Source organism: Clarias gariepinus, chromosome 13 (assembly GCF_024256425.1).
Source record: "Clarias gariepinus isolate MV-2021 ecotype Netherlands chromosome 13, CGAR_prim_01v2, whole genome shotgun sequence".
Taxonomy (NCBI): domain Eukaryota; kingdom Metazoa; phylum Chordata; class Actinopteri; order Siluriformes; family Clariidae; genus Clarias; species Clarias gariepinus.
In genome coordinates, this window is record NC_071112.1 from 2,442,019 (window position 1) to 2,467,732 (window position 25,714).

At 36.8% G+C, this 25,714-nt stretch overlaps 1 protein-coding gene across 2 annotated transcripts in view; it reads left to right on the plus strand.

The window, feature by feature from the left end:
* Positions 1 to 25,714, plus strand: part of zgc:103755 (uncharacterized protein LOC449988 homolog) — a 77,004-nt gene that overhangs the window by 40,611 nt on the left and 10,679 nt on the right. For both annotated transcript variants that reach the window (XM_053509226.1, XM_053509225.1), the window contains exons 10-13: positions 4,849 to 4,911; positions 13,464 to 13,631; positions 14,041 to 14,178; positions 23,248 to 23,371. In XM_053509226.1, coding sequence (XP_053365201.1) covers positions 4,849 to 4,911; positions 13,464 to 13,631; positions 14,041 to 14,178; positions 23,248 to 23,371 — 493 coding nt within the window. The remainder of the gene's footprint in view (positions 1 to 4,848; positions 4,912 to 13,463; positions 13,632 to 14,040; positions 14,179 to 23,247; positions 23,372 to 25,714) is intronic.

Consider the following 25,714-nt stretch of genomic DNA (forward strand, 5'->3'; position numbering starts at 1 on the left):
GATAACGGTCACCCTAAAAGGCGCTTATTACAGGATAAATGCTTATAGAATATTTCGTCTGGAAAAACTGTAACTGCAGCATTGGCGTAATTTATTTATATGAATGAACTGCTTTATTATTTTTTTTTGTTTGTTTTTTTGTTTATTGCATCATAAAAAACACATGACAGTCATGTTTCGATATGCAAATACAAGCGGTGCATAAAGTTTCAGAGTTAAATCAGTGGACCAGTCGTAGTTTCACATCCTGTGTGCATTTCCACCTTTTATTCTTGCTTCTTTTTTTCCATTTTTTTCTTCCTTTTCATTCTCCATTGCTTTCTTCTTTTTCTTTCTTACTTTTGTCTTTGATTTCTTAATTTTTTTCTTCCTTCTTTCCTTCTTTCCCTTCCTACCTTGCTTTGTTCATTTTTTCTTTGTTCTTTCTTTCTTTCTTTTCGTTCTTTCTTTCTTCTCCCTTTTTTCCTTCCTTCCTTCCCGTTTTTACCTTTTTTGTTTTCTTGTCTTCATTCTTACTTCTTTCCTCCCTTTCTCCCTCCTTCCTTCATCCTTCCCTTTTTACCCCTTCTTTTTTCCTTCCTTCCTTCCTTTCTTGCTTTGTTCATTGTTTTCTTTCTTTCTTTTTTGCCCTTTTCTTTCTTCCCTTTTTCCTTCCTTCCTTCCTTGCTTTCTTCCCTTCCTACCTTGCTTTATTAATTCTTCTTTCTTTCTTTCTCTTTTCATTCTTTTCGTATTTCTATTCTTCCTTATATTTACAGTATAAAACACCAACTATTCTCATTTATTTTGCTTGCTAATTTTCTATGTTGTTTGGTCAGAAGATGTTGATTACTTTTCTACAACAGCATCTCTAACAGTGGTTCTTCTACGTATAAACCAACATTATAAAATCAATGATCTAATAGGTTATTATTCCCAAAATAAATAAATAAATAAATAGATTTTTAAAAAGGCACTCAGTAAAGACTCCACATAAACAAACAAAGAACAAAAAAAAATAGTATAATTGTTGCTATGGTGGAAGATTTACTGTATAAAAGGAACTTCCAGTGTTGGAACAGTCGGAGGTAAAACTGTAACTGAAGGTGTTTAGGACGGAGGATTTATGCGGGTTGTCTGAATCTATTAAATGTAGACTGGAGATGGAATTAGTGTTTATCGTTGCTATAATCTAAGTAATAACCAGAACTAACTTGTCTCATGGACAAATGACTGTGGTTTATGATTAATAAAACACTCGGGATATGCAGTTATTGGAACATAATCATCTTCGGTGCGGTAACAGTCCCTCATTTTGTGTCGCGCTGAATCACACTACAATTTCCTTTTAAGATATGTCATTTGATATAAGTTGATTACTTTCCAATATTAGCACATCATAAAATGTTTAACTCGTTGCTTATTAACAGCTAAATTATTGTCCTTAAGGTTCTTTTTAATTCACAGATGGGTTTTTGGATTAAATTATACACATTTCCTCAGGCATGAGCTCAGTCAATAAAAAACAACTATCGTAATCATTATAACTATCGTAACCATCTGCGAACCTCCCATACAGACGGGCAGCGCAGTGACGACGTTTCATCACCCAATCACATACAGAAGCCGAAAATAACCATTGTTTAAACCGTTGTTTTTTGCACTCTGACCTGGCGGTCTCTCTCTCTCATTAATGCTTGCTTTGGAAACTTGCTGAGAAATTAATTGCAGCTTCTTTTTGTTTTCATTTTTTTAACGATTTCTCAATCAGTATAATTTACTTTAACAAATAGACGGCTTAGTTGAGCAGTCACGGCATGGTGCATTTTCTTTCTTTCTTTTTTTTTAATTCAGTTGCGCGGCATGCTGACACTATACTTCCTTTACACAAACACATTGTGCATTCAACTCGATAACAAACAGCTACTCCCACAATCCCAGCTCTTATTGCCTGTATTTGTTGAAGCAGAAAGAAAGAAAAGACACAAGAGAGCACGGGATAGACAAAGACGGAGAAATAGAGAATTATAAAGATGACTTACATGATAGCAGCAGAATGCTTATGCACTGACTGGTCTTTGTTTTTTTTTTTTGTTTTACCTTATTTATTTTATCATTATTATTATTATTATTATTTTTTTTATTTTTTTATTTAGCTGTAGTAGATAGTCATTAGTTAGTGATAAAAAAATAGCCTGAGGCCCAGGGTTGTGCGTCCTTAGTGTTTACGCAGACTCAAAAGCCTGGTTCTGCTAAACCTCATGAAATGCAATTAAAACTAATAAAAGCTAAATGCCATAAACAATATCTTTTTATTTTTGTTCATTTGTTTATGCAGATAAAAGAGGGAAAAAGTCTTTGCACTGTTGTTAAAATGGCCTTGTTAAATAGTCACATTCAAGCATGTTTAAAAATAATGATCATATCTCTCTCATCAATGAAGTGATCCTGATTAGTCTGAATTAAAGATAAGCTATTTCTATAGTAATTTTTGATTGATTTATTTTTTTAATCATCTTCTTGACTTTCTCTGACTGCTGAAGCCACGGTCTCCAAAAGCTTGCAAAGCAATTCCAAACCATTTTGTGCATCATGGAACGCCGTGAACGTCATCATTACCGTTTGAGGATGAAGAGAACGGAGCGATATTAAACAGAACAATATATGTGGAGATTTATCCGGCAGGCTGCTAAAAGACCTACAGGGACATTAAAGGAACAGTCTCCTATACTATATGTCTGGGTAGGCAGGCAAGGTAGAAGCTCTTCCTTATCTATCAATGCATGTAGATTAGGGAGATTAGATTGGGGCAGTAGTAGCTCAGCGGTTATGACTACTGATCAAAAGGTTACGAGTTCAAATCCATTTCCAGCCCTCAAGGTCCTTATTCTTCAAGTGCTCAGTTTTAAAGATTAGAGAAATGTAAGTTGCTCCTGATAATGCTAAAAAAAGAAGAAATTTTAAAGCATCTTTGTGAAGCGTACAGCATGTTTGGCAAAAAGCAAGATTTATCATCTTTCAGAGAACCTCATGCCGATGATGAAGCATGGTGTTGGCGGTATGATGTAATTTGCCTGTTTTTTTTCAGGTGGAACCAGTCTAGTCAAGGTTCTAAACATTTTTTTAGCTTCCTCCCCATACCACTCTATTTCGGCAGAAAAAAACGGCAGGCCTCAGTTTGCCAGCTAAAGAGGAAGAAACACAATCACCTTCTAGCACGATAGTAACTTAAAGTACAGGGTGATTCACTCGAAAGAGGCCCTGAATATTCCATAATAACTCTCACTGGAATGAAGCAATCTGACCAAAACAATGTACAATGTGATACTCAGTGTATGTAGCTTCGACCAGCCTGGGTGGCCCCCCTGAGTGGAAAATTTAAAAAAAAAACATCCAACATGAAATTGCTTTTACACCCCCACCCTGGTATTCTTGCCAAAATGTTCAGGAACTTGGAGCGCCACGGCGAAATGTGTCTAGCCGAAAATGTGTCTGCATCGCATGTAATGCAATCAATTACACGCACAGTACTGTATGTCAAGGTATGTACTGTAGCATATTTGTTTGGTTCAGGTTGCTACGTCACAATGAGAGTTATTACAAAATGTTCGGGGCCTCTTTCGAGTGAATCACACTGTACAAATCGGTCAGGTCTAAAAAAAGGACTTCAGAAGCAGGCAAAAGTTTGGGATGGCCCCGTCACGCGCCAGATCTAAACATGTGGAATGACTTACATGAGAGATTCCAACAATTTGATATATTATGAGCATTTTACAAAGAAGAGTGGAGTCCAATTCCTGATTTAAGAGGTGCTATGCTGAGGGACGCCCCCCCCCCCAAAAAAAAAAAAAGTGCTACTAGTGTTATTGGGTAAAGGGTGTACATACATGTGCAAAAAGATTTAAAAAACAATTGCTTTTTGTTTATTTTTTTTTCCTCTGGAATGTTGCAGGTTGCTATATTACATTTAAATATAGAGATATAAAATGATTAATCTAGTTTTTTGTTAGTTTTTTTTTTTTTTCCATTACAAAATCCTGCAATTTTAACAGAAATGTGACTTTTAATATCCATTGTAGTGTCACAAAATCTCATTGACTGGAGCTGAACAATCTGACAGAATCACATGTCGAGGGTTGGGGTTAATGTCAAAAATGCTGGTGAGGAAAACGACTGTTTGCAGCATCTGTGTTTTAGTGGATGTTCCACATTAACTGTAAGTGGATAAATATGATATTATATTCAATATTACAATGCAAATTACACGATGGGCAAATTGGTGTTGTGTAAGAGAAGCACCGGGATGTGCTGTGATAGAAACGGATAATCAGAGTAATTAACATTAGCTCTCCTACTGCACCCCCTCACCCTCCCCAAACATTGATTATTATCCATCACAGCATGTCCTGAAGTGTTGCATTCCTTTAATAATTCATTATATAGAGTACAGGGCAGGGGCATTTTGCCTGCATCGTTGAATGCATTATTTTTTGTTTTGTTAAGAGAAATCTGTATAACTACACTTATTTGTTACTTTAAGCATTTGCACCGAGGACTTATAGTGCCTGTTCACCTAGACTTTTCCGTACAGACACAAAGCACCGGGCTATTATCTGCTATTATCATTGTTTGGGTTTAAATCAATACCCTGGTTTTAGCTTTCATCTGTCTAAATCACTGCTCTGTCCAATTCATGTTTCACTAGTATTTAGTATTTTTTGCCTTTTCCTTTGCATCTACTGCTTTTATTTATGTGCTTGTGCGTTCATTAATTCATTTATTCATTCATTTATTCATTCATTCATTCATTTATCCTTTTCTCTGTATGCTGTATCTCTCCTCCCTCCCTCCCTGCTGGTTCGCATGAAGGTTTGGCATCAAACAAGTCGCGGTCCTTACCGACACTAGCGGATGGTGCGGATGTTCAGACAGGTAATTAAAAGTCCATGTCAGGCTTAAAATTAATAACTAACCCCTCGCTATGTTAAGTCAAGACCCACACCACTAATTAGGTTACAGAACTGTAGGTTAGGTTAAGTAACGCTTACGTGGCTGAAATAAAGCTCACAATTTTGCACGAGCTGTAATCTTCAGTGCAAACAATGTGCTTTTAGAAGGTTTTTTACAAGTTAAACTCAAAGCCCAAAGGGTAAAACACAGCTCTTTTTGTTTCTTTTAGCCCTTAGTAAATACTAATGAAGATGTTTACACTCGATTTCACAGCAGATCCGAAAGCAGTGTGCATGGCCGTGTCGCTCACAAGTGTACTGCGCTGAAATGAACGCTGGTTTTTAAATCAACACTTTTTACTTATTTAAGCAGAAGAGCACGAGAAAGACAAAGAAAGAAAAGTAGAGCTGAGAGTTTTTGCATAGGGCTTAATTTGAATTTTTTCCTTGCTAGATGGATAAATAAATAGATAGATAAAATAGACTGATGTCATAAACATATTTTTAATAAATACCAATAAAATAATATCTGTCTCACACACGTTATTACGGATAATTTGTTTTATTTGTTCTTATTAACAAGTAAAAAATGATGACTTCCTTTAACTGCAAGTTTATCAGCTTTTACATTCTATAGTTGTGTTATAGTGTAGAGGGAAATAAACGTCTAGTATCATGAAGAGAGATGAGAAATATGAAATATTAATATATATATATTATATATATATATATATATATATATATATATATATATTTATTTTTTTATCTCTTTCTTATGGTTATATATTTTTCTTATTTATAATCCGTTTGATGTCTCCGCTCACAATGTCTGGTGTCATGGAGATGAGGATGAGTTTCCTTTTGATTCCGGTTCCTCTCAAGGTTTCTTTCTTTTGTCACTGTTTGCTCTGCTACTGTTGCCTCTGGCTTGTTCATTGGCAACAAATTCAAATAAAAAATTAATATCTGGATCTCGGTTCAGGTGCTTTGTGATGCTGTATATTGTTAAAAGTGCTTTACAAAAAAAAAAACATTTCTTTGAATTGAATATTCATCAGTAAAACTCATAGGGTTTGTGGATTGACAGGAGCTTCATACTGTATATCCAAACAAATGTGACTGAAGCAACAGGGTTCACTGCATGAAGAAAGCATTAAATAGATGAACAAAAATGTTCAAATTATACAATAGAACTTTTGAAATTAGACCTTTTGGATAAAACAGGTAAAAAGTTAAAATTTACAAATATACTTATATTTTATATATTTTAATATACTAATATAAATCGGGACCTTGATCTATAATAACCCTAAATAATAATAAGCATAATCCTGAATATTTCAAAAGATCAGATTTTCCTTATGCTTTATTTATTTAATTAAATCATGGGTCCAGATGACATTCTAATGACTTTGATTTAATTAGTTAGATCATAAAACCTTTAACTAACTTGTGGTGTTTGTGACTTTGCTGTGTACAAAATAAGGGACACACTGTACCAAACACACACTACACAAACACACAAACAGCAGGACTCAAAAAAAGGTAAATAAATCATCTTAGGTGCTGCAAAATGTTCTGGTTTCTGCCAGTCAGGTCAACTTTGTGTGTTTTTGTTCATTAAATGCTCAGCTCTTCTCAGCACCGCTGGCATGCATTAGTCGTTATGATTCAATATTAAGGGTACGAATCTGTCAGGTTGTAAAGCGAGGTCAGAGACAGCACAGCGGCGTGTAAACTCACTGTATTATTTATTAAGTGCGAGCCAGTAATCATTATTCTAGTTCCAAGCAGAGCTCAGAGGACAGAACGGCCGTGTCAGGGTTGTCATTAATTTCTCTCTCTGTTTATGCGTCGCTCTATTTGTCCTCCCCATGCGGTGTTCCGTTGTCATGTACCGTACGCCTTGTGTTCTGTGTCTTGTCTCTGCTCCTGTATTGTCATTGGTTTATTTTTACCTGTTGTGTCATGATTGTGCTTATTACTGGGGCTGCATGACTGAATAATCATATTGCAATTATTTTGACACATATTTACAATATAATGTATAAAATATATCCTTTTTTTTTATAAAATACAATATATAATGCAATATGTATTTTTATTTATAATATGTATGTATTATTTTGTATCTAGACATATTTATCTTGGCTTACAGCACATAATGGGACAAATGATCTCATTAAGATGATGTTTGCCAATATTTATTTATATGAATAAAATTGTTTTTTTAATTATTGACAAACACTATATAAATACCAAACTATGCATATGTTACCTACAATAAATTTTAGCCTTTTTTGATTAACTAAGTTTAATATTGCGCAGTGCTACTTATTACTTATTTAATTACTCATTAGCTAGTGTATTTATGTCTTCGTTTCATTGTTTAATTCATGTGCATGCCTCCAGATAGTGTTCACATCGCAGTGATTATTTCTCTACCAGAGCCGGTCAACCTGAGTAACAGGGTGAGAAGTGCAATTGTCAGTGCACAAGATTCCAGCTACAACACTGAAGAGGTTATAGAGCTCAATAATGTCTTCAGCTCTTTACAGCATTGGCCTCAGCGGGAAAGTGGCCAGAATCTGAGAGCTTTTTGAAAAAAAAAAAAAAACTAGTCTGTAGCCAAAAGCCAATGGCTTATAGTGAGTGCAAACCAATTGCAGCGCAGCAGCCAGGCCAAAATCATCCCCTTGTCCAAGATCAGTGGTGGTATCATATTCTAGGGTTGTTTTTCAGCCTTAGAAGATGGAAATCTTGTTGCCATCACAGGGCAAATGGATAGAGGCAAATTCTTGAGAACAACCTGTTTCAAATAGTATCTTTATTAAGGAAAAATACTATATGATAAAGGATTGCTTGGAAAATAAGTACAGTTTGTACATTAACTACTTATACTGTAGGTGCTACATTGGTGTAGCAGTTAGCATTGTTGCTTTGAAGCCCTATGGTCGGGGGTTCGATTCCCACCTCGGGTCTGTCTTGCGTGCTTTTCCTGTTCCCTCCCGCAGTCCAATTGGCTTTTCCGAATTACTTGCAGTGTGTGATTGTAGTGCTTGTGTGCCCTGTGATGGCTTGGCACCCCGTCTTGTGCCCAGAGTCTCCGATAGATAGACTTCAGGCCTCAAACAAACCTGTACAGGATAAGGGTATAGAGAATGAGATGTTAATTAATACATATAAAATAAATTAAATATTTTTCAAATGCCCCTTAAGAACCTCATGTCCTAAACTTTTCCATCTAATATTTATTTATTTTCTCTATGAACTTCACAAATTAAATTTTGGCATTATTTTTTTTTTTCTTTAACAGAAATTTTCATCAACTTCGCCAAATTAATAAAAATCCAATGAGAACTAATGAGAGTTTAAATCTGTAATTGCTTTAGAAGACAGTTATCACTGAGGGTGTAAATACTTAGCAAGTTAAACACTGAGACTTCTAGAAAAAAGACAGGCATTAAGAGTATAAAAGAACAAAAAAAAAAAAAAATTAAGGGCTAGCTACAGTAGAAGCCCTGAACTAAGAATGGAAACAATAATGAGACTTTTTGGAGACTTAATAAATAAAAAAAATAAATAACAACACATTGTTCTGCTTAAAGATTTATGTGATAAATGAGGATGGTTCCACTTATTCCACTTGGATATTCAAGATGGATTGCATCGATGCTAACAGTTTTACTGTGATAGATTATAAGACTAAAATTCTAAAATTGCCTTCAAAAGTCTCCATCAGTGAACAGTTTGATAACTCGATAACAAAGTGCACATTATATACGAATATTATAATGAAACACATTTCCTGTTATACAGTTCTACTTCTGACCTCAGGGCACACAGTTAGAGAAGATATCTATAGGGTACTATCCGGTATCACCAAAATGAGGATGGGTTCCCTTATTGTGCATCCGGTTCCTCTTAAGGTTTTTGCCTTGTGTCATATCAGAAAGTTTTTCCTTCACCCCCCCAACCCCCCCCCCCCCTCCCCCCAGGGACAAACTTTTTTTTGCATCCAAAATGTTTATCCCCATAATGCTGATTTGCGACCGTGTCCATTGTTATAAATAAAATGAAACTGAATTGACACACTCGGTACTCAGCTTGCTAATGGAAAATCTTTGACCCTGTTTGGAAATGTATCTGCTCCTCATGGTGTAGACTGATCTAACTAGTAAATTATTTTACCTAGCCAAACCTAAAACCTAATCAGTATCCATACTTACTGTACATGCCTTACGTATCGTCTCAACACGTGTGCCGGCCCGTTCTCATCTCATGCGACACGGGAGATAAATATCACTCATATTCATCTGTAATTGTAGCATTGATTTGCTTTTCTGAGCTTTTATTGAATCATGCATGACTGAGCTATAACAGCATTGTTCTCAGGCGTGTTGCTTTTGTATTCTCTCCTCACTGCCCTTTCTAGTTTTCTATTAGCTTGATCGTTTGCTGTCGCAGAACCATTCATCAGTTCTGCAATTTTGCGGACGGTGAGAGGTGAAAGGTAGTCTTTTTCAGGCTTTTTAATTCTTTCATTTGTTGGAAAGTTGATTGTTTTTGCAATGTGGAGGTGCAGTGATTTTATCCGCATATAGGCGGTTCGATATTTATTTATTTATTTATTTATTTATTCATTTATTCCCGTGAATTGAGGTAGTTTTTCTCTATCGGATTGCACTGGCTTTGTTCCTCCTGCATGGTTGGAGTGGATTGAGTGTTGTTTGTTGCATTCTGTCCCCAAGTTATCCCACTTGTTTAGTGTCGCTTTAATTTCCTTACCTTGTTGCATGCGAAGAAGGAAAATGGTTTCCTCAAATCTAATGCAAATTTTATTTGTCACAGCCATACACAGTATGATACGCAGTGAAATGTTTAAACAACCGCCCTGGAACTTAAAATAAAAAAAATAGTCTTTAACATAAAAAATCTGAAATAAAAATATAATAAGAAAAAAATACAGTATAGAAAATATAAGAAAAAACTTTTGGCTGTAAAATTAAAATTCCTGAAAGAACTAAAAGTTTAGTGCTAATATCAGCAAATATATAAAAATATCTCAGGCTTAATGTTTAGGATCCCTTGGCAATAAGCGAAAGGTTTTATTAATAACCAGCATGTGAACAGGGTACGTTCGTGCGTTCATCTTTTTATTTGATCTTCCTGTCATATTTCATGTTTTGACGAGTTATATAAAACCTAACGGTATTTTTTTGCAGAAGTTTCTCTTTCCACATGTAGGATGGTTGAAGCTAATTAGTAAGATAAGCAGTGTTTGTTGACTAATTCATCCCACTTCATTTTCATTTGGTTAATTTTAGTGCATTTGCTCTGAATCACGTTTCTTCCTTCATGCAAAGAACCCACATGCTTTCTTTATTTAAAAAAAAAAAAAGAAAAGAAAAGTGAGCAGACGTCATCTCTAAAGGCACAGATGATAAAAATAATTGGCCTAGCTGTCCGCAATTCTTGTCTGTCTGCTATTAAATATCTGAAAATTGTCTTAACTGCATGTATTATAACTTAACTTTAGACTGAAGTGGGCCTTATTCTTTATGCCATAAGTGTTCTGTAATTAATGTGCTGTTTAAAGGCCATCTGAATTTCCAAAGGAGGCACAGGTTTTACAGGCTATATTTAGTTCATGAAATGTGAAAGGCGTTTAATCAGACAGCTTTTCCTTGCCGATACTGTCCCCCCCCCCCAACCCCACCCCCCTTAAGACATGGTGCATAGTTATCCATTAGCCTCTAACTTGTTTCGTTAATGAACTCCTTGGCCCATGAAGGTCTCCGAATGTGAAGACTTAATGACATCATGTCCCAAATTCATTTGGAAAGGCATTAAAGGCCTGACCTAACTCCTCCTGCTGCGTCTGATCTCGGCCTTTTAAGTGCTGGGGATGATGGGTTTAGGTCCCTGCTCATGGCACACACTTTTCCATCAGCGCGCTCCATTAATGTAGGGCAGAGTTACTCTTAGTGCCTTTGAAGTACACTTAATGCATTCACATCGGGCCATGTAGTATTTCTTCCTTCCAGTCGATGTAAACGTTGATGACAGGAATTAAAGAAATCAAGTAACTACATGATTTAAAGACTATAATGAAGTTAATTTGCTAAATTTATCAGGGTTTTAAACCCTGATTTCCTAAACATTTCATGTAAATATGATTACTAGCAAAGTCGATATGGCATTAAATGTGATTTGCTTTGCCTCCTAAAGTAATGTCTAATGATGTTAATTTTAATAGGCATAATAGAAATACTTTTGTACTAGAATTAGAATTCTGGTGCAGTCATGTAGTATATAATTACTGTAATTGGAATTATATTGAGTGTCGCTTTACAGCAGTGATTTTGATGGTTTGATTACTTTTTTTTGTGCCATGAAAGTGGAGATACCCTGTGATACATATTACTTCAGTAAATGTACAGTAAAAGTCCTCTATTTAAATTTCTACTTGAGTAAAAGTACTTGCCTTCAAATGTACTGTATTTTAATATGAAAAGTATTAACTTTGTATTAGCCTCCTGTAGCCTGGCTAACGTATGCAAACCAATCAATAGATCAATATGAATTATGTGATCTAAATTTGACATTTGTTCAAAATAAAGCTATGAGTTATCTTCAGTACTACTGAAGTGGAGCTGATTGCAAAGAGACACCCGGTGCATGATTGGGTTTGTCAGGGTGGGAAGGCAAGTGATCATGCATGTCGGTTAGGTATAACAGTCTGCAGGTGGCGATATTGCCATTTCTTTATCTGTTTCCAAAAAGGGGCAACCTCCGGTTCTGAAAAACGAATTCCAGAAGTACCAAAATGTGCAGTTCCTTGAATTACCACTAGGCTCCAAAAGAGAGTCATTCCTTGGAGAGCCCATGTTAATACTTTTAACAGAAATAAAGTTTGCTGATTGGAGCAAAGAAAAACATTTTGGGCTCCATAACTAGATTTCCCATTTAGGACTGAACAGGGATTGAATTTGTATGTAACTTATCAATTCAAATTATTTTAAGCCATAAAATTCTGCATAGATTTGAGTGACAGCTGCCTTACAGATGTCAAACTGCTAGCTGTATCACTTTTGCCAGAGGTGGAAGTTAACCAAGTAAATTTGTTTCATTAGTGTACTTTAGTTTATATTTTATGTATCTGTACTTTACTCAACATTTTTCTTAGTAGATACTTTTTACTTGTATTCCACTACATCCTACAAAAAATATACGTACTTTGTACTTCACTGCATTTCTACATAGCGTTACGTTACATAGCCACAGTGGTGTGTAGTATTTGAAGCCGTAATATCGCCAACTGGTCACCGTTCTGTATAATTGCATTTTTTTAATCATGTGTCAGGTGTTACAAATCAGAAACGGAGACAGTGAATAAACAGCACTTGCAAAGTCAGGCCTTTAAAGACTTAAAGGCTACTGTGTGCTAATACAAGCTCAGTATATTTGATACTTAAGTACATTTAAAGTACTTTTCTACTACTATTTAAATAGGACTGTAAATGGATGACTTTTACTTTTGATTAAGTAATATTTTATCTGTGGCGTCTCTACTTGTACTTAAGTGAAGTATTTGTGTACGTCGCCCAAGACTGACTTTAGCTAACTGGAATCATTGTAGTTTAACGTGGAATGTACTGTAGGAGTTGACAAGGAAGTTGACATCAAGTTAATCATATACAGTTTAGTACACGGTAAACAGATCACAGTTCCGCCAGGACCAAGGTGCTACATACATGCAAAATAAATTGATAAAACTAACTAGATAACTAAGAAACCTACGTAATTAGCTGACTAGTTGAGGCGTGTAGGGTAAGGTGGTGATTAAGGTAGGTATGCATGTTCCACCCAAGCGTTATGTTCTGTTTGTTTGGCTCGTTTGCCCGTTTCTGGATTTGCTGTGGTTTTGGCGGTGTCGTCTCAGAGCTCGCACAGCTTCCAAACTGCTCTTCAGGAAACCCATGGGTGATGTCACAGAGGGTTTTTTCGGTTCTTCTACAGTCTATGGTATCCAAACAAAATATCTGTTGTTTGTAACGTGGCATATTCAACTTGACCAAGAGTAAAACAAATAGAAAGTAAAAGCTTTCTATTTTCTATATATAAGCAATACTATTTCTATATATTTCTATATATAAGCAATATTATTATTAATAACCAGTTGAAATAAAAAGTTGTCCAAATGATACTTACAGTAAGTGGATTAATGAGGTATAAATACTCAAGTATACTCAAATAAGTTCTATATACCATTGTTTACAGCACTGAAGCAACAAACATTCCTCAATGTGGCAATTATTATTTTCAAATGTATCAAATTCTGGTCAATAATAACATAAATAACTCAATCCTGGGCTGTTTGTGATGTCTGAATGTGTATGCATGTGAAGTTTTTCGTGGGTAATTTCCACACTTTCCTACTTCACCTTTAGATTATAAGCTGAACCATATGTTTATCGTCATTACCATTTTTTTATTTTAAACATCTCTATTTTCTTTTCTTTTCTCCTCCAGGTCCTCTTTCACGCAGCTGTTCCACTTCAACCTCCTCTCTGGATTCCAGACACGGCCCTGTCCTCCGCCCTCCGATTCCCGCCCCCAGACAGAGACGTCCCCTTCGTCCTCGGCAGGAAGTGGCTCCTCCAAGCTCCAGATCTACTCCTCCACCATCCTCGCAGTGTGGTACTGTCGCATGCAGGCTTATCTCCACTTCTGCAAACCAGCTAGGACTGTGTTCCCCATTACAGATAAGGCTCATGAGCATGGCTTATCTACAGCAGTGCAAAGAGTCCTGAGTAGATTTGTGATTTAGGCACTTACCCACATAAATAGCCCAGATGGATCAGTCGATTTACATAAGCGCAGTGATAATTACTGCTGCCACTGCGATTATGGTGTTGTCGATGATTGAAAATAATGTCCGTTGATAACGGAGTCTGCGGATGCTCGTTGACGTCGGTTGAACGATGATTGCTGTATTAATGATGTCTTTGTGGTGGAGTGAGGATGTTATGAAGATGTTATGGATGAAGATGAGAGATGAGGTCTGGGTGTGTGTGTGTGTGTTTTTTTTTTTTGTTTTTTTTTGTAGGTTTGCCACGCAGCAGGACGCCGTCAGCCTGCAGCTCAGTATCAGACGCTCCCGTATTGCGATTGGGGGAACGAGTTCTTGTGATCGGTCAGAGGACAGGAGTGGTCCGATTCTATGGCAAGACCAGGTTCGCCCCAGGTAGGCCTCTATGAATGTGGATCGGACTTGATGCCTTAGTGCCATAGGAATATCACAGCTTTAAAACCTTGGTATAGCTACATTCTTATCGTGGTTCCACATACACTCATGGAGCATTTCATTAGAAAGCCCATCACATCCCTGTAGCATCATGCACAACATCATGCAGAAATAATATTTACTGCTGGAGGTAATATTCATATTTAACAGCAGAATGTTTTAAAAAAAAAAGTGATTTCAATAATCAATTATGGAATTGTTTAGTTTTTGTTGTTGTTCTTGATTGTTTTAAGCATTTCAGAAAGTGCTTATTATCTGAAAATCCAACACACTGCAGTTTTTAAGCAGTTGAGTCATAGAACTAGTCAGTTCTGCTAATGGTGCGAAATCTCAAAGGAGAGTGGCTATCATGGTTTGAGTTGATAGTAAGGTTTTAGGAATTCAAATAATCATTCTTGGCAAATGTGGTAAGCAGAAAAGCATCTCCATATACACAATATGACAAAAAGCTCCAGCTTGTACCCTAAAGCGTTCTTTAGTATATATCTCTGGGTGAAATCAGTTGTTCGTGTTCAACCCAAGGGGCAACATCTGGTTCTGAAAAAAATGAAGCCAACGCAGATGTGCGAAAACATGTCAAACAGTCAATCCTCATGGAACCCCTTAGTTGTGGTTAGTGAGGTAAGTATGCATGTCCATTAACTGGGATTTAGGCGGCGTCAGCTCCTGCCAAGATGGTAATGACCAGAGCTCCCGCCATTGAGCCTCAAAAACACTCTTCGGAACACCTGTACCTGACGTTATGAAGTTTTTTTCCAGTTGTTTTTATGCACTCTGTGGTTCGACCTTATAACATTGTCCTTTTCCTCAGAGCATACAACTAGAACCTCTTTAGAAAGATAGAGACTTGAGCTCATGTATTTCTCTGCTTCAACTTTTACCAGGAGACTCTTGTGAAAATACACAAGCAAACAAATGCTAGGCAGAAAGAAATACTTTTATTTAGAAATGAAAACTTTGGGCTGCTTCTAGCTTAAAGTAATAATAATACATTCTTAACATAAGTTTCAATTGCCTGCCAAAAAAGAAAAACACACACACACACACGTACAGAGAATAAAATACAGTATGCAAGCATGAGGACAAACTAAACTCCCTGAAATAAACAGTAATAAACAATTCATTTCTGAAAGCATCAATATTTTAAGGCTTTTTGAAAACGTCCAGGATTCATATCCATTATTTAAGAAAACAAGTTTTTCCTTGCCATCGATTGGCAAACGCACATTTGGTCTTTAAAGATCTGTTCAAGCTGCATAGCTAACTCACTGACCTTAAACCATGTCAGGCTCTAAATCATTTTAAATGAACTTTATTTTTGCTGCCGGTTGCCACGGTGCTAAAAATGGGACGGAATATCACAATGTTAGGAAACAGCAAAAGTAAAGGCCTAAATAACTTTCTTTCTCAGCACATGGCGTGATAATGTACCACTGTGTGCAAGCATCACTCAAGTAGGAGGTGTGGGCCAAAGTTTACAGGCGCACTTCATCTGCAAGTGATTCATATAATAATTATGGAATCTCTAAAGGGCCATGGGTAGACTGTTCAACCTCATATTCGGTTTCTACTTGTCTATTAATTAGAGCTATTAGAGGTTTTTATTCTTGGAAGACTCGTATTGTTTTCAAGACCAATAAAAGAAAGATTGATTTACTGTATATGTGCATTCAAGTCAAACTGGGACTTGTTGTTGTTCAGAGGTAGAACGTTTTCTCAGTACGCTGGAGCCACGATCAGACTGCCTGCTTCACGTCTAAAACCCCGGCCTCCCAGGAACTCCTTTAATGTTTGTCCATCATGTGGAAATGACTTGGAGCGAGGTCAGGACTGTATGAGTAATGTGGCATAACTCATAGCCAAGCTCAAACCTCCACCAGGATCGTCATTCACGGACATGCGGCCTTCTTTAAAATGTTTGCACCATTGTGATGTTTAACTGCAACTCCTCATCCATTACCGTACTGTGCTTGAAGTCGTTTGTAAATGTCAATCAGTGTTGAACGTGTTGCCCTCATTCATGAGAAATTTCATCACAAGTCCCTGTTTGACTCGAATACCTCCCGTATTTGTTGAATCAACTATGGAGAATGAATGTGATGCAAATTAAAAGTGAAGTTTATTCTGTACTTGTGCAAAAAGAAAGTTAAAGTCATGCGTGTCCAATCTTATGCGCAACAACCATGTCTGGCTCCAGGCTTTTCATTCCTGATGAATAGAGGTCACATGTGCTCATCATTTAAAGACCATGTTGAATTGATTGAACAAACAGAATCAGATATAATTCTTACTTGTTTGGAATGAAAACCAGCAGCCCCATTTGGTGCTTTATGGATAACTTTGAACCACCGACCGCAGCATTACATATAGCTTATGTTGATCCCTAACTACAGAGTGTTAACTGTCCTGCTCTTATGATTATTTTGTAGATGCTAACTCAATAGCTTATTGATTCATTTATTTATTTATTTATTCAAATCCAAACTCTCATACTTACATTCTTTGCTATTTTGTAAAGTAATATAAAGTATTTGTGCTTCCTTAAATTGACCTTGCTTTTACGAGAACTTGTCTGTCTTTCATTTGAAAAGAGAGAATGCAAAAATGTACTGTACAAACCCGATTTCAAAAATGTTGTGACACTGTACAAATTGTGAATAAAAACAGAATGCACTGAAGTGGGAGTTTCAAATTGCAATATTTTATTCAGAATAGAATATAGATAACATATCAAATGGATTTCATGAGAGCTACACATTCCAAAAAAGTTGGGACAAGTTAAATGTACATATAAGAATCAGCTGGAGGACAAATTTGCAACTTATTAGGTCAATTGGCAACATGATCGGGTATAAAAAGAGCCTCTCAGAGTGGCAGTGTCTCTCAGAAGTCAACATGGGCAGAGGATCACCAATTCCCCCAATGCTGCGGCGAAAAATATTGGCGCAATATCAGAAAGGAGTTTCTCAATTTTCTTCAAAAATAGAGAGAAGAGTTTAAAGTTATCATCATCTACAGTGCATAATATCACTCAAAGATTTAGAAAATCTGAAACAATCTCTGTGCGTAAGGGTCAAGGCCAGAAGACCATACTGGATGCCCGTGATCTTCAAGCCCTTAGACGGCACTGCATCATATACAGATACAGGAATTCTGCAGTAATGGAAATCACAACATGGGCTCGGGAATACTTCCAGACAATGTTCACCATTGTCGGTTAACACAATCCACCGTGCCATTCGCCGTTGCCGGCTAAAACTCTATATGGCAAAAAAGCCATATCTAAACATGATCCAGAAGTGCAGGTGTTTTCTCTGGGCCAAGACTCATTTAAAATGGACTGTGGCAAAGTGGAAAACTGTTCTCTGGACAGACGAATTAAAATTTTAAGTTCTTAGACTAAAGAGGACAAGGACAACCCAAGTCGTTATCAGCACTCAGTTCAGAAGCTTGCATCTCTGATGGTATGGGGTTGCATGAGTGCGTGTAACATGGGCAGCTTACACATCTGGAAAGGCAACATCAATGCTGAAAGGTATATTCAAGTTCTAGAACAACAGATGCTCCGATCCAGATGTCATCTTTTTCAGGAAAGACCTTGCATTTTCCAACATGACAATGCCAGACCACATACTGCATCAATTACAACATCATGGCTGCGTAGGAGAAGGATCCGGGTACTGAAATGGCCAGCCTGCAGTCCAGATCTTTTACCCATAGAAAAAATTTGGCGCATCATAAAGAGAAAGATTTGACAAAAAAGACCAAAGACAGTTGAACAACTAGAAGCCTGTATTAGACAAGAATGGGACAACATTCCTATTCCTGAACTTGAGCAACTTGTCTCCTCAGTCCTCAGATGTTTGCAGACTGTTAGAAAAAGAAGAAGGGATTCCACACAGTGGTACACATGGCCATGTCCTAACTTTGTGTTGATGCCATGAAATTTGAAATCAACTTATTTTTCCCTAAAATGATACATTTTCTCAGTTTAAACATTTGATATGTCATCTATGTTGTATTCTGAATAAAATATTGAAATTTGAAACTTACACATCATTGTATCCTACTTTTGTCCTACTACAAAACTTTTTGTGTTCTAACTTTAAGTTGAACACAAGGTTCCACAACACCATTTAAGGGACATCAACAGACTTGAATAGATTACAGGTTTGCTGAGCATGGTGTCTACAAATAAATAATCGCTAAGACAGCCAAGGAAGCACAGCTGGGGTTTTTTGTAACACTGAGAAAATAAATAATATGCATGAATTTGCATAAACTTTACAAAGATACAGAGAACACATCATGGTAATGTAATGCGTTCTCTCTCTCTGTATTTTTAACGGTTAGATATTATGACAAACTGGACAGCCAAAACACTCATGAACCCGAATTAAACCTGGTGGACACACCATACATTTTATCTGTATTGTGAAATGTGAAACATGTTAAGAGGCACAATAGTATAGTGATTAGCACTGTGGCTTCGTACCTCCAGGGTCGAGGATTCAATTTCTGCCTTGGTTACATCGAGTGTACATGGAGTTTCCATTTGCTCCCTGTTCCTGGTGGTTTTCTTTTATCTACTCTGGTTTCCTCTCAAAGTCCAGGCTGTTTGGCATTTCCAAATTGTCTGTAGTGTGTGCATGTGTGCCATAGATTGCCACTCAATCCAGGGTGTCCCCTGCCTCATGCCCTGATTTCCTTGGGATAGGCTCCCAGTCACCGAAAACTTTGTAAAGAAAAAGCATTATGAAGGATCAGTGAGTAAAACAAGTTAATTCTTATGTAAACAACAGGATAAAGGGTATAAAGCATACAGTAGAACAAAGTAACACCACTGACAAGTGAACGTAACAATATTAACTCAACCACTGACCACCAACTATACATCAGCAAAGTATATACCAGGTGACAGAATCATGGCCACCTACAGCTTACCAATGACCATGGGGACCAAAGGCCAGTCTATCCATCCAACCCGAAAGAAATTGCAATGCTTCACAAATCATTAAAAAAAAAAGGCTATGCTATCTACAATTGGAAGCCAAAAGGACACCCAGTGCACCTGAGCCCACAGCGCATGGGGGCCCAGCAGGTAAAGAACCGCTGACCTAGCCTCCAAACTCTCCAGATCCCAATCAGATCAAGCACCTATGGGATGCACCAGACAAACAAGTCAGGTCCACGAAAGCCCCAACTCTCATGTGTCTTCTGCACAGACCATCTAAATCTGGTTTCTCTAACTCTAACACCCTACCTGCACTTTCCCTCTAATATACTTGTTCCTAATCCTTTCCATTCTTGTACCTCCCAAGACAAATCGCAGCATCTTCAGCTCTGCCACCTTCAGCTTTGCTTTCTGTCTTTTAGTCAGCGGTGACGTCCCCAAACCGTTCAATATTGCTGGTCTCACTACCTTACTGTGAACGTTCCCTTTCATTCTTGCCGAAACCTTTCTGTCACAGGTCACTCCTGCTCCTCTTCCAACATTCAAAGTTCCTATTTCAACCTCTACACTTCTATCCTTTCTTATTTTCCTCTCTATCTGGACACGCCTGTTCCCTCTCTCCTCTCTTTGGTCAACAATAGCCACAATTTCCACAGAGATCCTGCTGGCCAAAGATACCCGAGGCGGTCGCTGTTAATCTGGGCTGCAACCAATCCGGCTTCGTTAATCAATTATTCATAATTTGCATATTGATTTGGCCCATGTTATATGCCGGATGGCCTTTCTGATGCAACCATCCTCATTTATTCGGGCTTGGGACCTACATTAAGACTACACTGGCTCGTGTAACCTCAATGGCTATCTTTTAGATATACAGTAGAGATATATCCTTGTAAATAAATATATATGTGAAGTTCTGGAACTATTTCATGATAGTTTAGCTCTACCAGAAAACCTATACATTGTATGTTTTGACCACTTTTAGGAATATGATATAGTCTCAATGCCATCTTATTGAATTGCAATGCACATCACTGTCTTTGGTACTTAGCAGCAGTTATTGCAGATAAGTGTTTACCCAGTATAATTGGTGGCATAATGGACCAGGGCTACGACACTATCAGGAGCATAAAGCGAAGCTGAAGAGCTATCAGCTGTGTTGAGGAGAGCTATGAGATTATGAAAAGCACCTGGTAGAGTTAGTGTTTCATCACGCGTGATTCAGCAGCGCGACAAGGCCATCTATTCTACTCATCTTGTCTCAGAATGATTCTATGGTTTTAGTTTGTTTGTCACCCCAAAAAATCCTGTGTAGTGGCTTACAGCCAATCCATTACAGGGCACACAAACGTACACATATTTACACACTCATTCGCACACTAAGGGCAATTTGGGAACGCCAATTAGCCTAATCCACAAGGTTTTGGACTGCAGGAGGAAACCACCCAGAGTACCTGGAGGAAACCCACCAAGCACCGGGATAACGTACAACTAAATCAGTTGTAAAAAAAAAAGGTGCTGGAAATAATCATTAAAAGTTTTGGTCCATATTAATACAGTCTGACAGCATCACACAGTCGTCGTAGATTTATTTTGGCTGCACATCCATGTTTCAAATCTCCCATTTCATTCCCTATTGGGTTGAGATCTGAAGACTGTGGAGGCTCTATGAGTACAGTGTCATGTTCAAGAAATCAGTTTGAGATGATTTTACCTTCGTAACATCACACGTTAGCTTGTGCTCATATAGGCAGGAAAATGGGCAACAACAATACTGCATTTATATTATGGTGAATGTGGTAAAAAGGCGCCCAAAGTGTACCATGAAAATCTCCTCCAAACTAACACCACCTCTACCAGCCTAAACCATTGGAGATCCCATTTAAACTTTACGTTAACATTTAGCAGACACTCATCCAGAGCAGCTCACATTTTTATCTTATGATACATCTGAGAAAGTGAGGGTTAAGGGCCTCTCTCAAGGGCCCAACAGTGGCAATTTGGTGGTCACTGGGCTTGAAACTGGGACCTTCTGAACCGTAGTCTGATGCCAAAACCACTGAGCTACTCCTGTTCCTGAATTGTTGTCTCTGACCCGGATCCCTGACCCTTTAACCAATGAGCTACAGAACACCTGCCCTTGAATTGTAGTCTCAGTCTCAGTTTCCTGTTCTTAGCTGTCAGGGACGGCACCCTGTAGGTTCTTCTGCTGCTGTTGCTGCCAGTCTGACATCAAAGTTTGACATGTTTTATGTTTAAAAAGGTACTCTTCAGCATACGAGATGTTATTTGCGTTTCTGTTGCCTTACTACCAGCTGGAACCAGTCTGGCCGTTTTTCCTCTGACCTCTGGCATTAACAAAGGATTTTCACCCAAAGAGCTGCCCTCACTGGGTATTTCCTCTTTTTCAGACCATTCTCTGTAAACCCTAGAGATGGTTGTGTCAGAAAATCCCAGTAGATCAGCACTTTCAGAAATCCTCAGACTAGTCCGTCTGATACCAACACTCATTTCATGTTTGAAGTATTTTTAAATCACCTTCCTCCCCCATTCTACCGCTCAGTTTGAACTGCAGATCGTCTCGAGCAGGTCTGCGCGCCTAATTCCATGTAAATCGCTGATTAGATTCATGTGTTTTCGAGAAGTTAAACAGGTGTTCTGTATCTAATGATTTGGCCAGTGAAGGTATAGAATAAGTCTCTACTATCAACAGGTTTAAAATAATAACAATTATATTCTAACTTTAATATTAATATATGAATCCATCTATTTTAACTTTTTCTTCTTTCATTTCAAACATGACCTAGTTTTACAGTTTATACAGTGTATATTTATTTACAGATATTTTATGTAAATATTTACTCTCAGCTGTTTTGCACTAACGGGCTATTTCCATTTATTATAATTACAACAGTTTTATTTATTTATTTTTTTTTGCACTACTCTTTTATTTGCACTACTCTTTATTGTTTTTTTTTTTTTATCTGCACTACTCTGCGTGCCTTAAATTGCTCCCTGGAGATAAATAAAGCTGTTTTTAATTGAATTGAATTAAATTACTTTACAGCACAGCACAGGTGGCTGCTCCATGTAAACGGGTTAAAAAAGTATGTAAAGCAGGTTTGCATGTAAAGGTTTATTATGCATTTTTAGAAAGAGTCAACAAAAAATAAATTTTTTGTTTTGTTTTTTCGGATAGAGGGCAAACCAGTTTCAGTTGTGACATCACAAATATAAATTTTTGTCCCTAAAAAGGAATAAAAAAGAGGCTAGTGAGCGACTACAGTAACTTCTTTTGCAGATGTAAAGGAAAGGATTAAAGGAACTATAAATGAATAAAAAGTATAATCGATTTCATAAATATAAATTGAAGTTGTATATGGTATATAAGAGAAGTAAAAGCACCTTCAAGTATAAAAAAAATATCAGTTTTTTTTATATTAACAGTAACTTTGCAGCGTAACTGTCATGTTGATTATTTTCAGTTTATTTATTTTTTACATTTTCCTCATTAATTAAAGACAAACATTTGTCTTGTGTTCTTCTTCCTTCCTTCTTCTAATCACAAGGTGAGAATTTAAAGCTCTTAAAAGCTCCTTGTCTAAACTTCTTACCTTCAAGGTCATTCTATTTGATTTTATTTAGCAAAACAGGGCGATTCAAGCCATGCAACACTTTGCCCAGTATAAAGAGAAATGGATTTTGTGTGTGTGTGTGTGTGTGTGTGTGTGTGTGTGTGTGTGTGTGTGTGGGCACAGTCAGAAATAAGCTGACTCAATCAACATATAAACTACTCAATAATGTCACGCTGTTTTATTCATGAGGAAAAAAAATGCCTACATTATTTATCAGACTTATATAACATATAAACACTGGCAACCTGAAAGCTGTGGGAAGCCCAAAAACAATGAAACTTCAACAGAAACATTTGATTTTACTAACGTGTAGTTCAAAATTAAACGCTTAAATAAATGTAAGGTATGATCTTGTATGAAATGATCTTTTTTTTTGTCTTGTTTGTGTGTGTGTGTGTGTGTGTGTGTGTGTGGGTCCAGGAATTTGGCTTGGAATCGAACTGGACAAGCCCAGTGGGAAGAACGATGGCTCTGTCGGAGGGGTGAAGTATTTCAGCTGCCCGCCTAAACATGGAGTGTTCGCTCCACCTTCACGAGTGCAGCGGTACGTGCATAAGTTTTTGCATACGCTTGTACTTCCATTTCTACTTGTACTTGTCGAATATTACTATTCGAAATATTCTAGAACTATATACTAGTTCTAATATTAGAACTACGAAGTGTACGAAAAACAGACCAAAAGGACACGCAAGTTATAAAGTAATTAATATCGTCTCTGGATGGATTCAAACAGCGCTGTTCCTGCACTTGACTTGGCCCTGTGCTTTATTCCTCTTTGGGTTTGACAGGTCTGTTGTTGGTGTAAACCCAGACCAAATCTCATCTCTTTTCTGTACTTGTATTGCTGTGTACCAGAGGTATATCTTCTGTAGAAATTGAAATGCACTCATGGGATATATTGGGGTGCGCTGTCGAATACATTGAACCATTCCAGCTTTTTTTTATTTATTTTTTTCCTCCTTCTTTTTTTATGCAAGAAAAAAAGTCAAATTTATGCCGCCGCTAATAGAAAAGGGGTTTTGATTTATTTAAAAGCCCTTTCCAGGACATGTACTGCTAATGCTGCATCGGATTTTCCCCGTGGCTCCAGAGAGCTGTTCTTCATCTAGATTTGTATACTGCATCTTCAGACTGGATGTGTGACATTTAGAGACGTCGGGGCACCTTAAGGAAGCACACACGGAGGAAAATATATCCAAAATGTCACGGATAAGCGGCAATGTTTGCGCATTAACGTTCATGTCTTGCAGTGTCATCACGCGCACTGTTATTTACTGGATTTGACTAAAACTAGTTTTGTTATCGTACCAGACATTGCAAAATGCTTTATGTTTACTTGGCTGCTACAGTGACTTTGACGTTCTATCAGTTTGTGATACAGTGATGTGCAAAAACGGAACATCAGTGTGTAGACCACAAACAGCAACAAAATATGGAATAAAATAAATGTAGCTTTGATGGAATATTCAAGATAGGAGTTCAGTGTCAGTTTATTTTTTTTTCCTTTTCTGAAATGAACAGTTTGACAGGTAAATGAGAGAAGTCTATTGTTGCTTGTGTATGTGTGATATATATACAGTATATATATATATATATTGTGGGGTGCACAGGTGTCTTTATGTGCACCTATGCTGAAAATTGTAGACCCCACCATGAATTTTTTGTATTTTGTACGAGAACTTGCAAAATCACAGGGTGATCAAATACTTATTGACATCACTGTATATATATATATATATATATATATATATATATATATATATATATATATATATATATATATATATATATAAAGCCAATAAAACAACAATTATAAGAATACTAGGTCAAATTGTTGTTAATTTTGCAAAATGCTATACAGTAATAGATAAGTGAGCCTACAGCTATGTTTGTCCTAGTTTTTATTAGATCAAATGTAAAAAAAAAAAAAAAAATCTTTGATTAGTATGTAATATGCTGTATAATATGCTGTTCACCCCTCATCCAAATTGCATTGCATGTACTATTTTGCAGAACGTATCGCTGATGTTAAATGCTGCAGACCTGTAGTCCATGAATGCTGGGGTAACGTCATTGATAGTAACAGAGTTTAAACATCCTTTTTTCTGGCGTCAACATTCTCCAAGTTCACACACAGCAGTCGCTAGTTTGTCCAGATGATAGTTTTGCTTTTATAATTATTTGACAGAAAGAACATAATCCGCTTTTTAGGATGTCATGTTTTGCTATTTACAGTATTATGGCTTGTTCAGATAATTGTTTTATCTAAAAGTTTGAAGTGCGCAGCTTCTAAAAATAGATATGTAGTGGTTTTAAAATGAAAAGGTTTAGTATACTGTAGACAACTTGGTGCGTAAGAAAACAAATATTTACAAGAATAAGTGTCACATTACTGTTACAACCTGATAGTTAACGAGAAAGTGTGTTTCATGTATTAATGATGAACACATTTGTTGTTATTTTGAAATTTTTGTTGTCACATACATTTAAGAAGCTATAGATGGTCGTTCTCTCTTTTTTTCCTTTCTTGATATTAATAATACCAAAAAGTACAACTTGTTGAGAAACTGATTTTTTCAGAAAATCTAAAAACAAAGCTGCAGCTTTAGATCTGACTGATAAAAAAGCACTGACACTGGAGACTTCTTACAAAAATGTAAACTATAAGGAGGTCTATTAGAGGTGAGCTCATTAGTATAACCCTGTGATTTGACTTGCAGCTGGATATACAGTACTGTCCAAGGGACTGACCGAAAAATCAATCAAACACATAAGCAAACAAATAAATAGATAAGTTGTTTATATGCAGATATAAAAAATATTAGTTTATATTAAGATAATAATAATTGTAATTTTTTTGGTTCTTAATTTTATTTTTTTAAGCGCG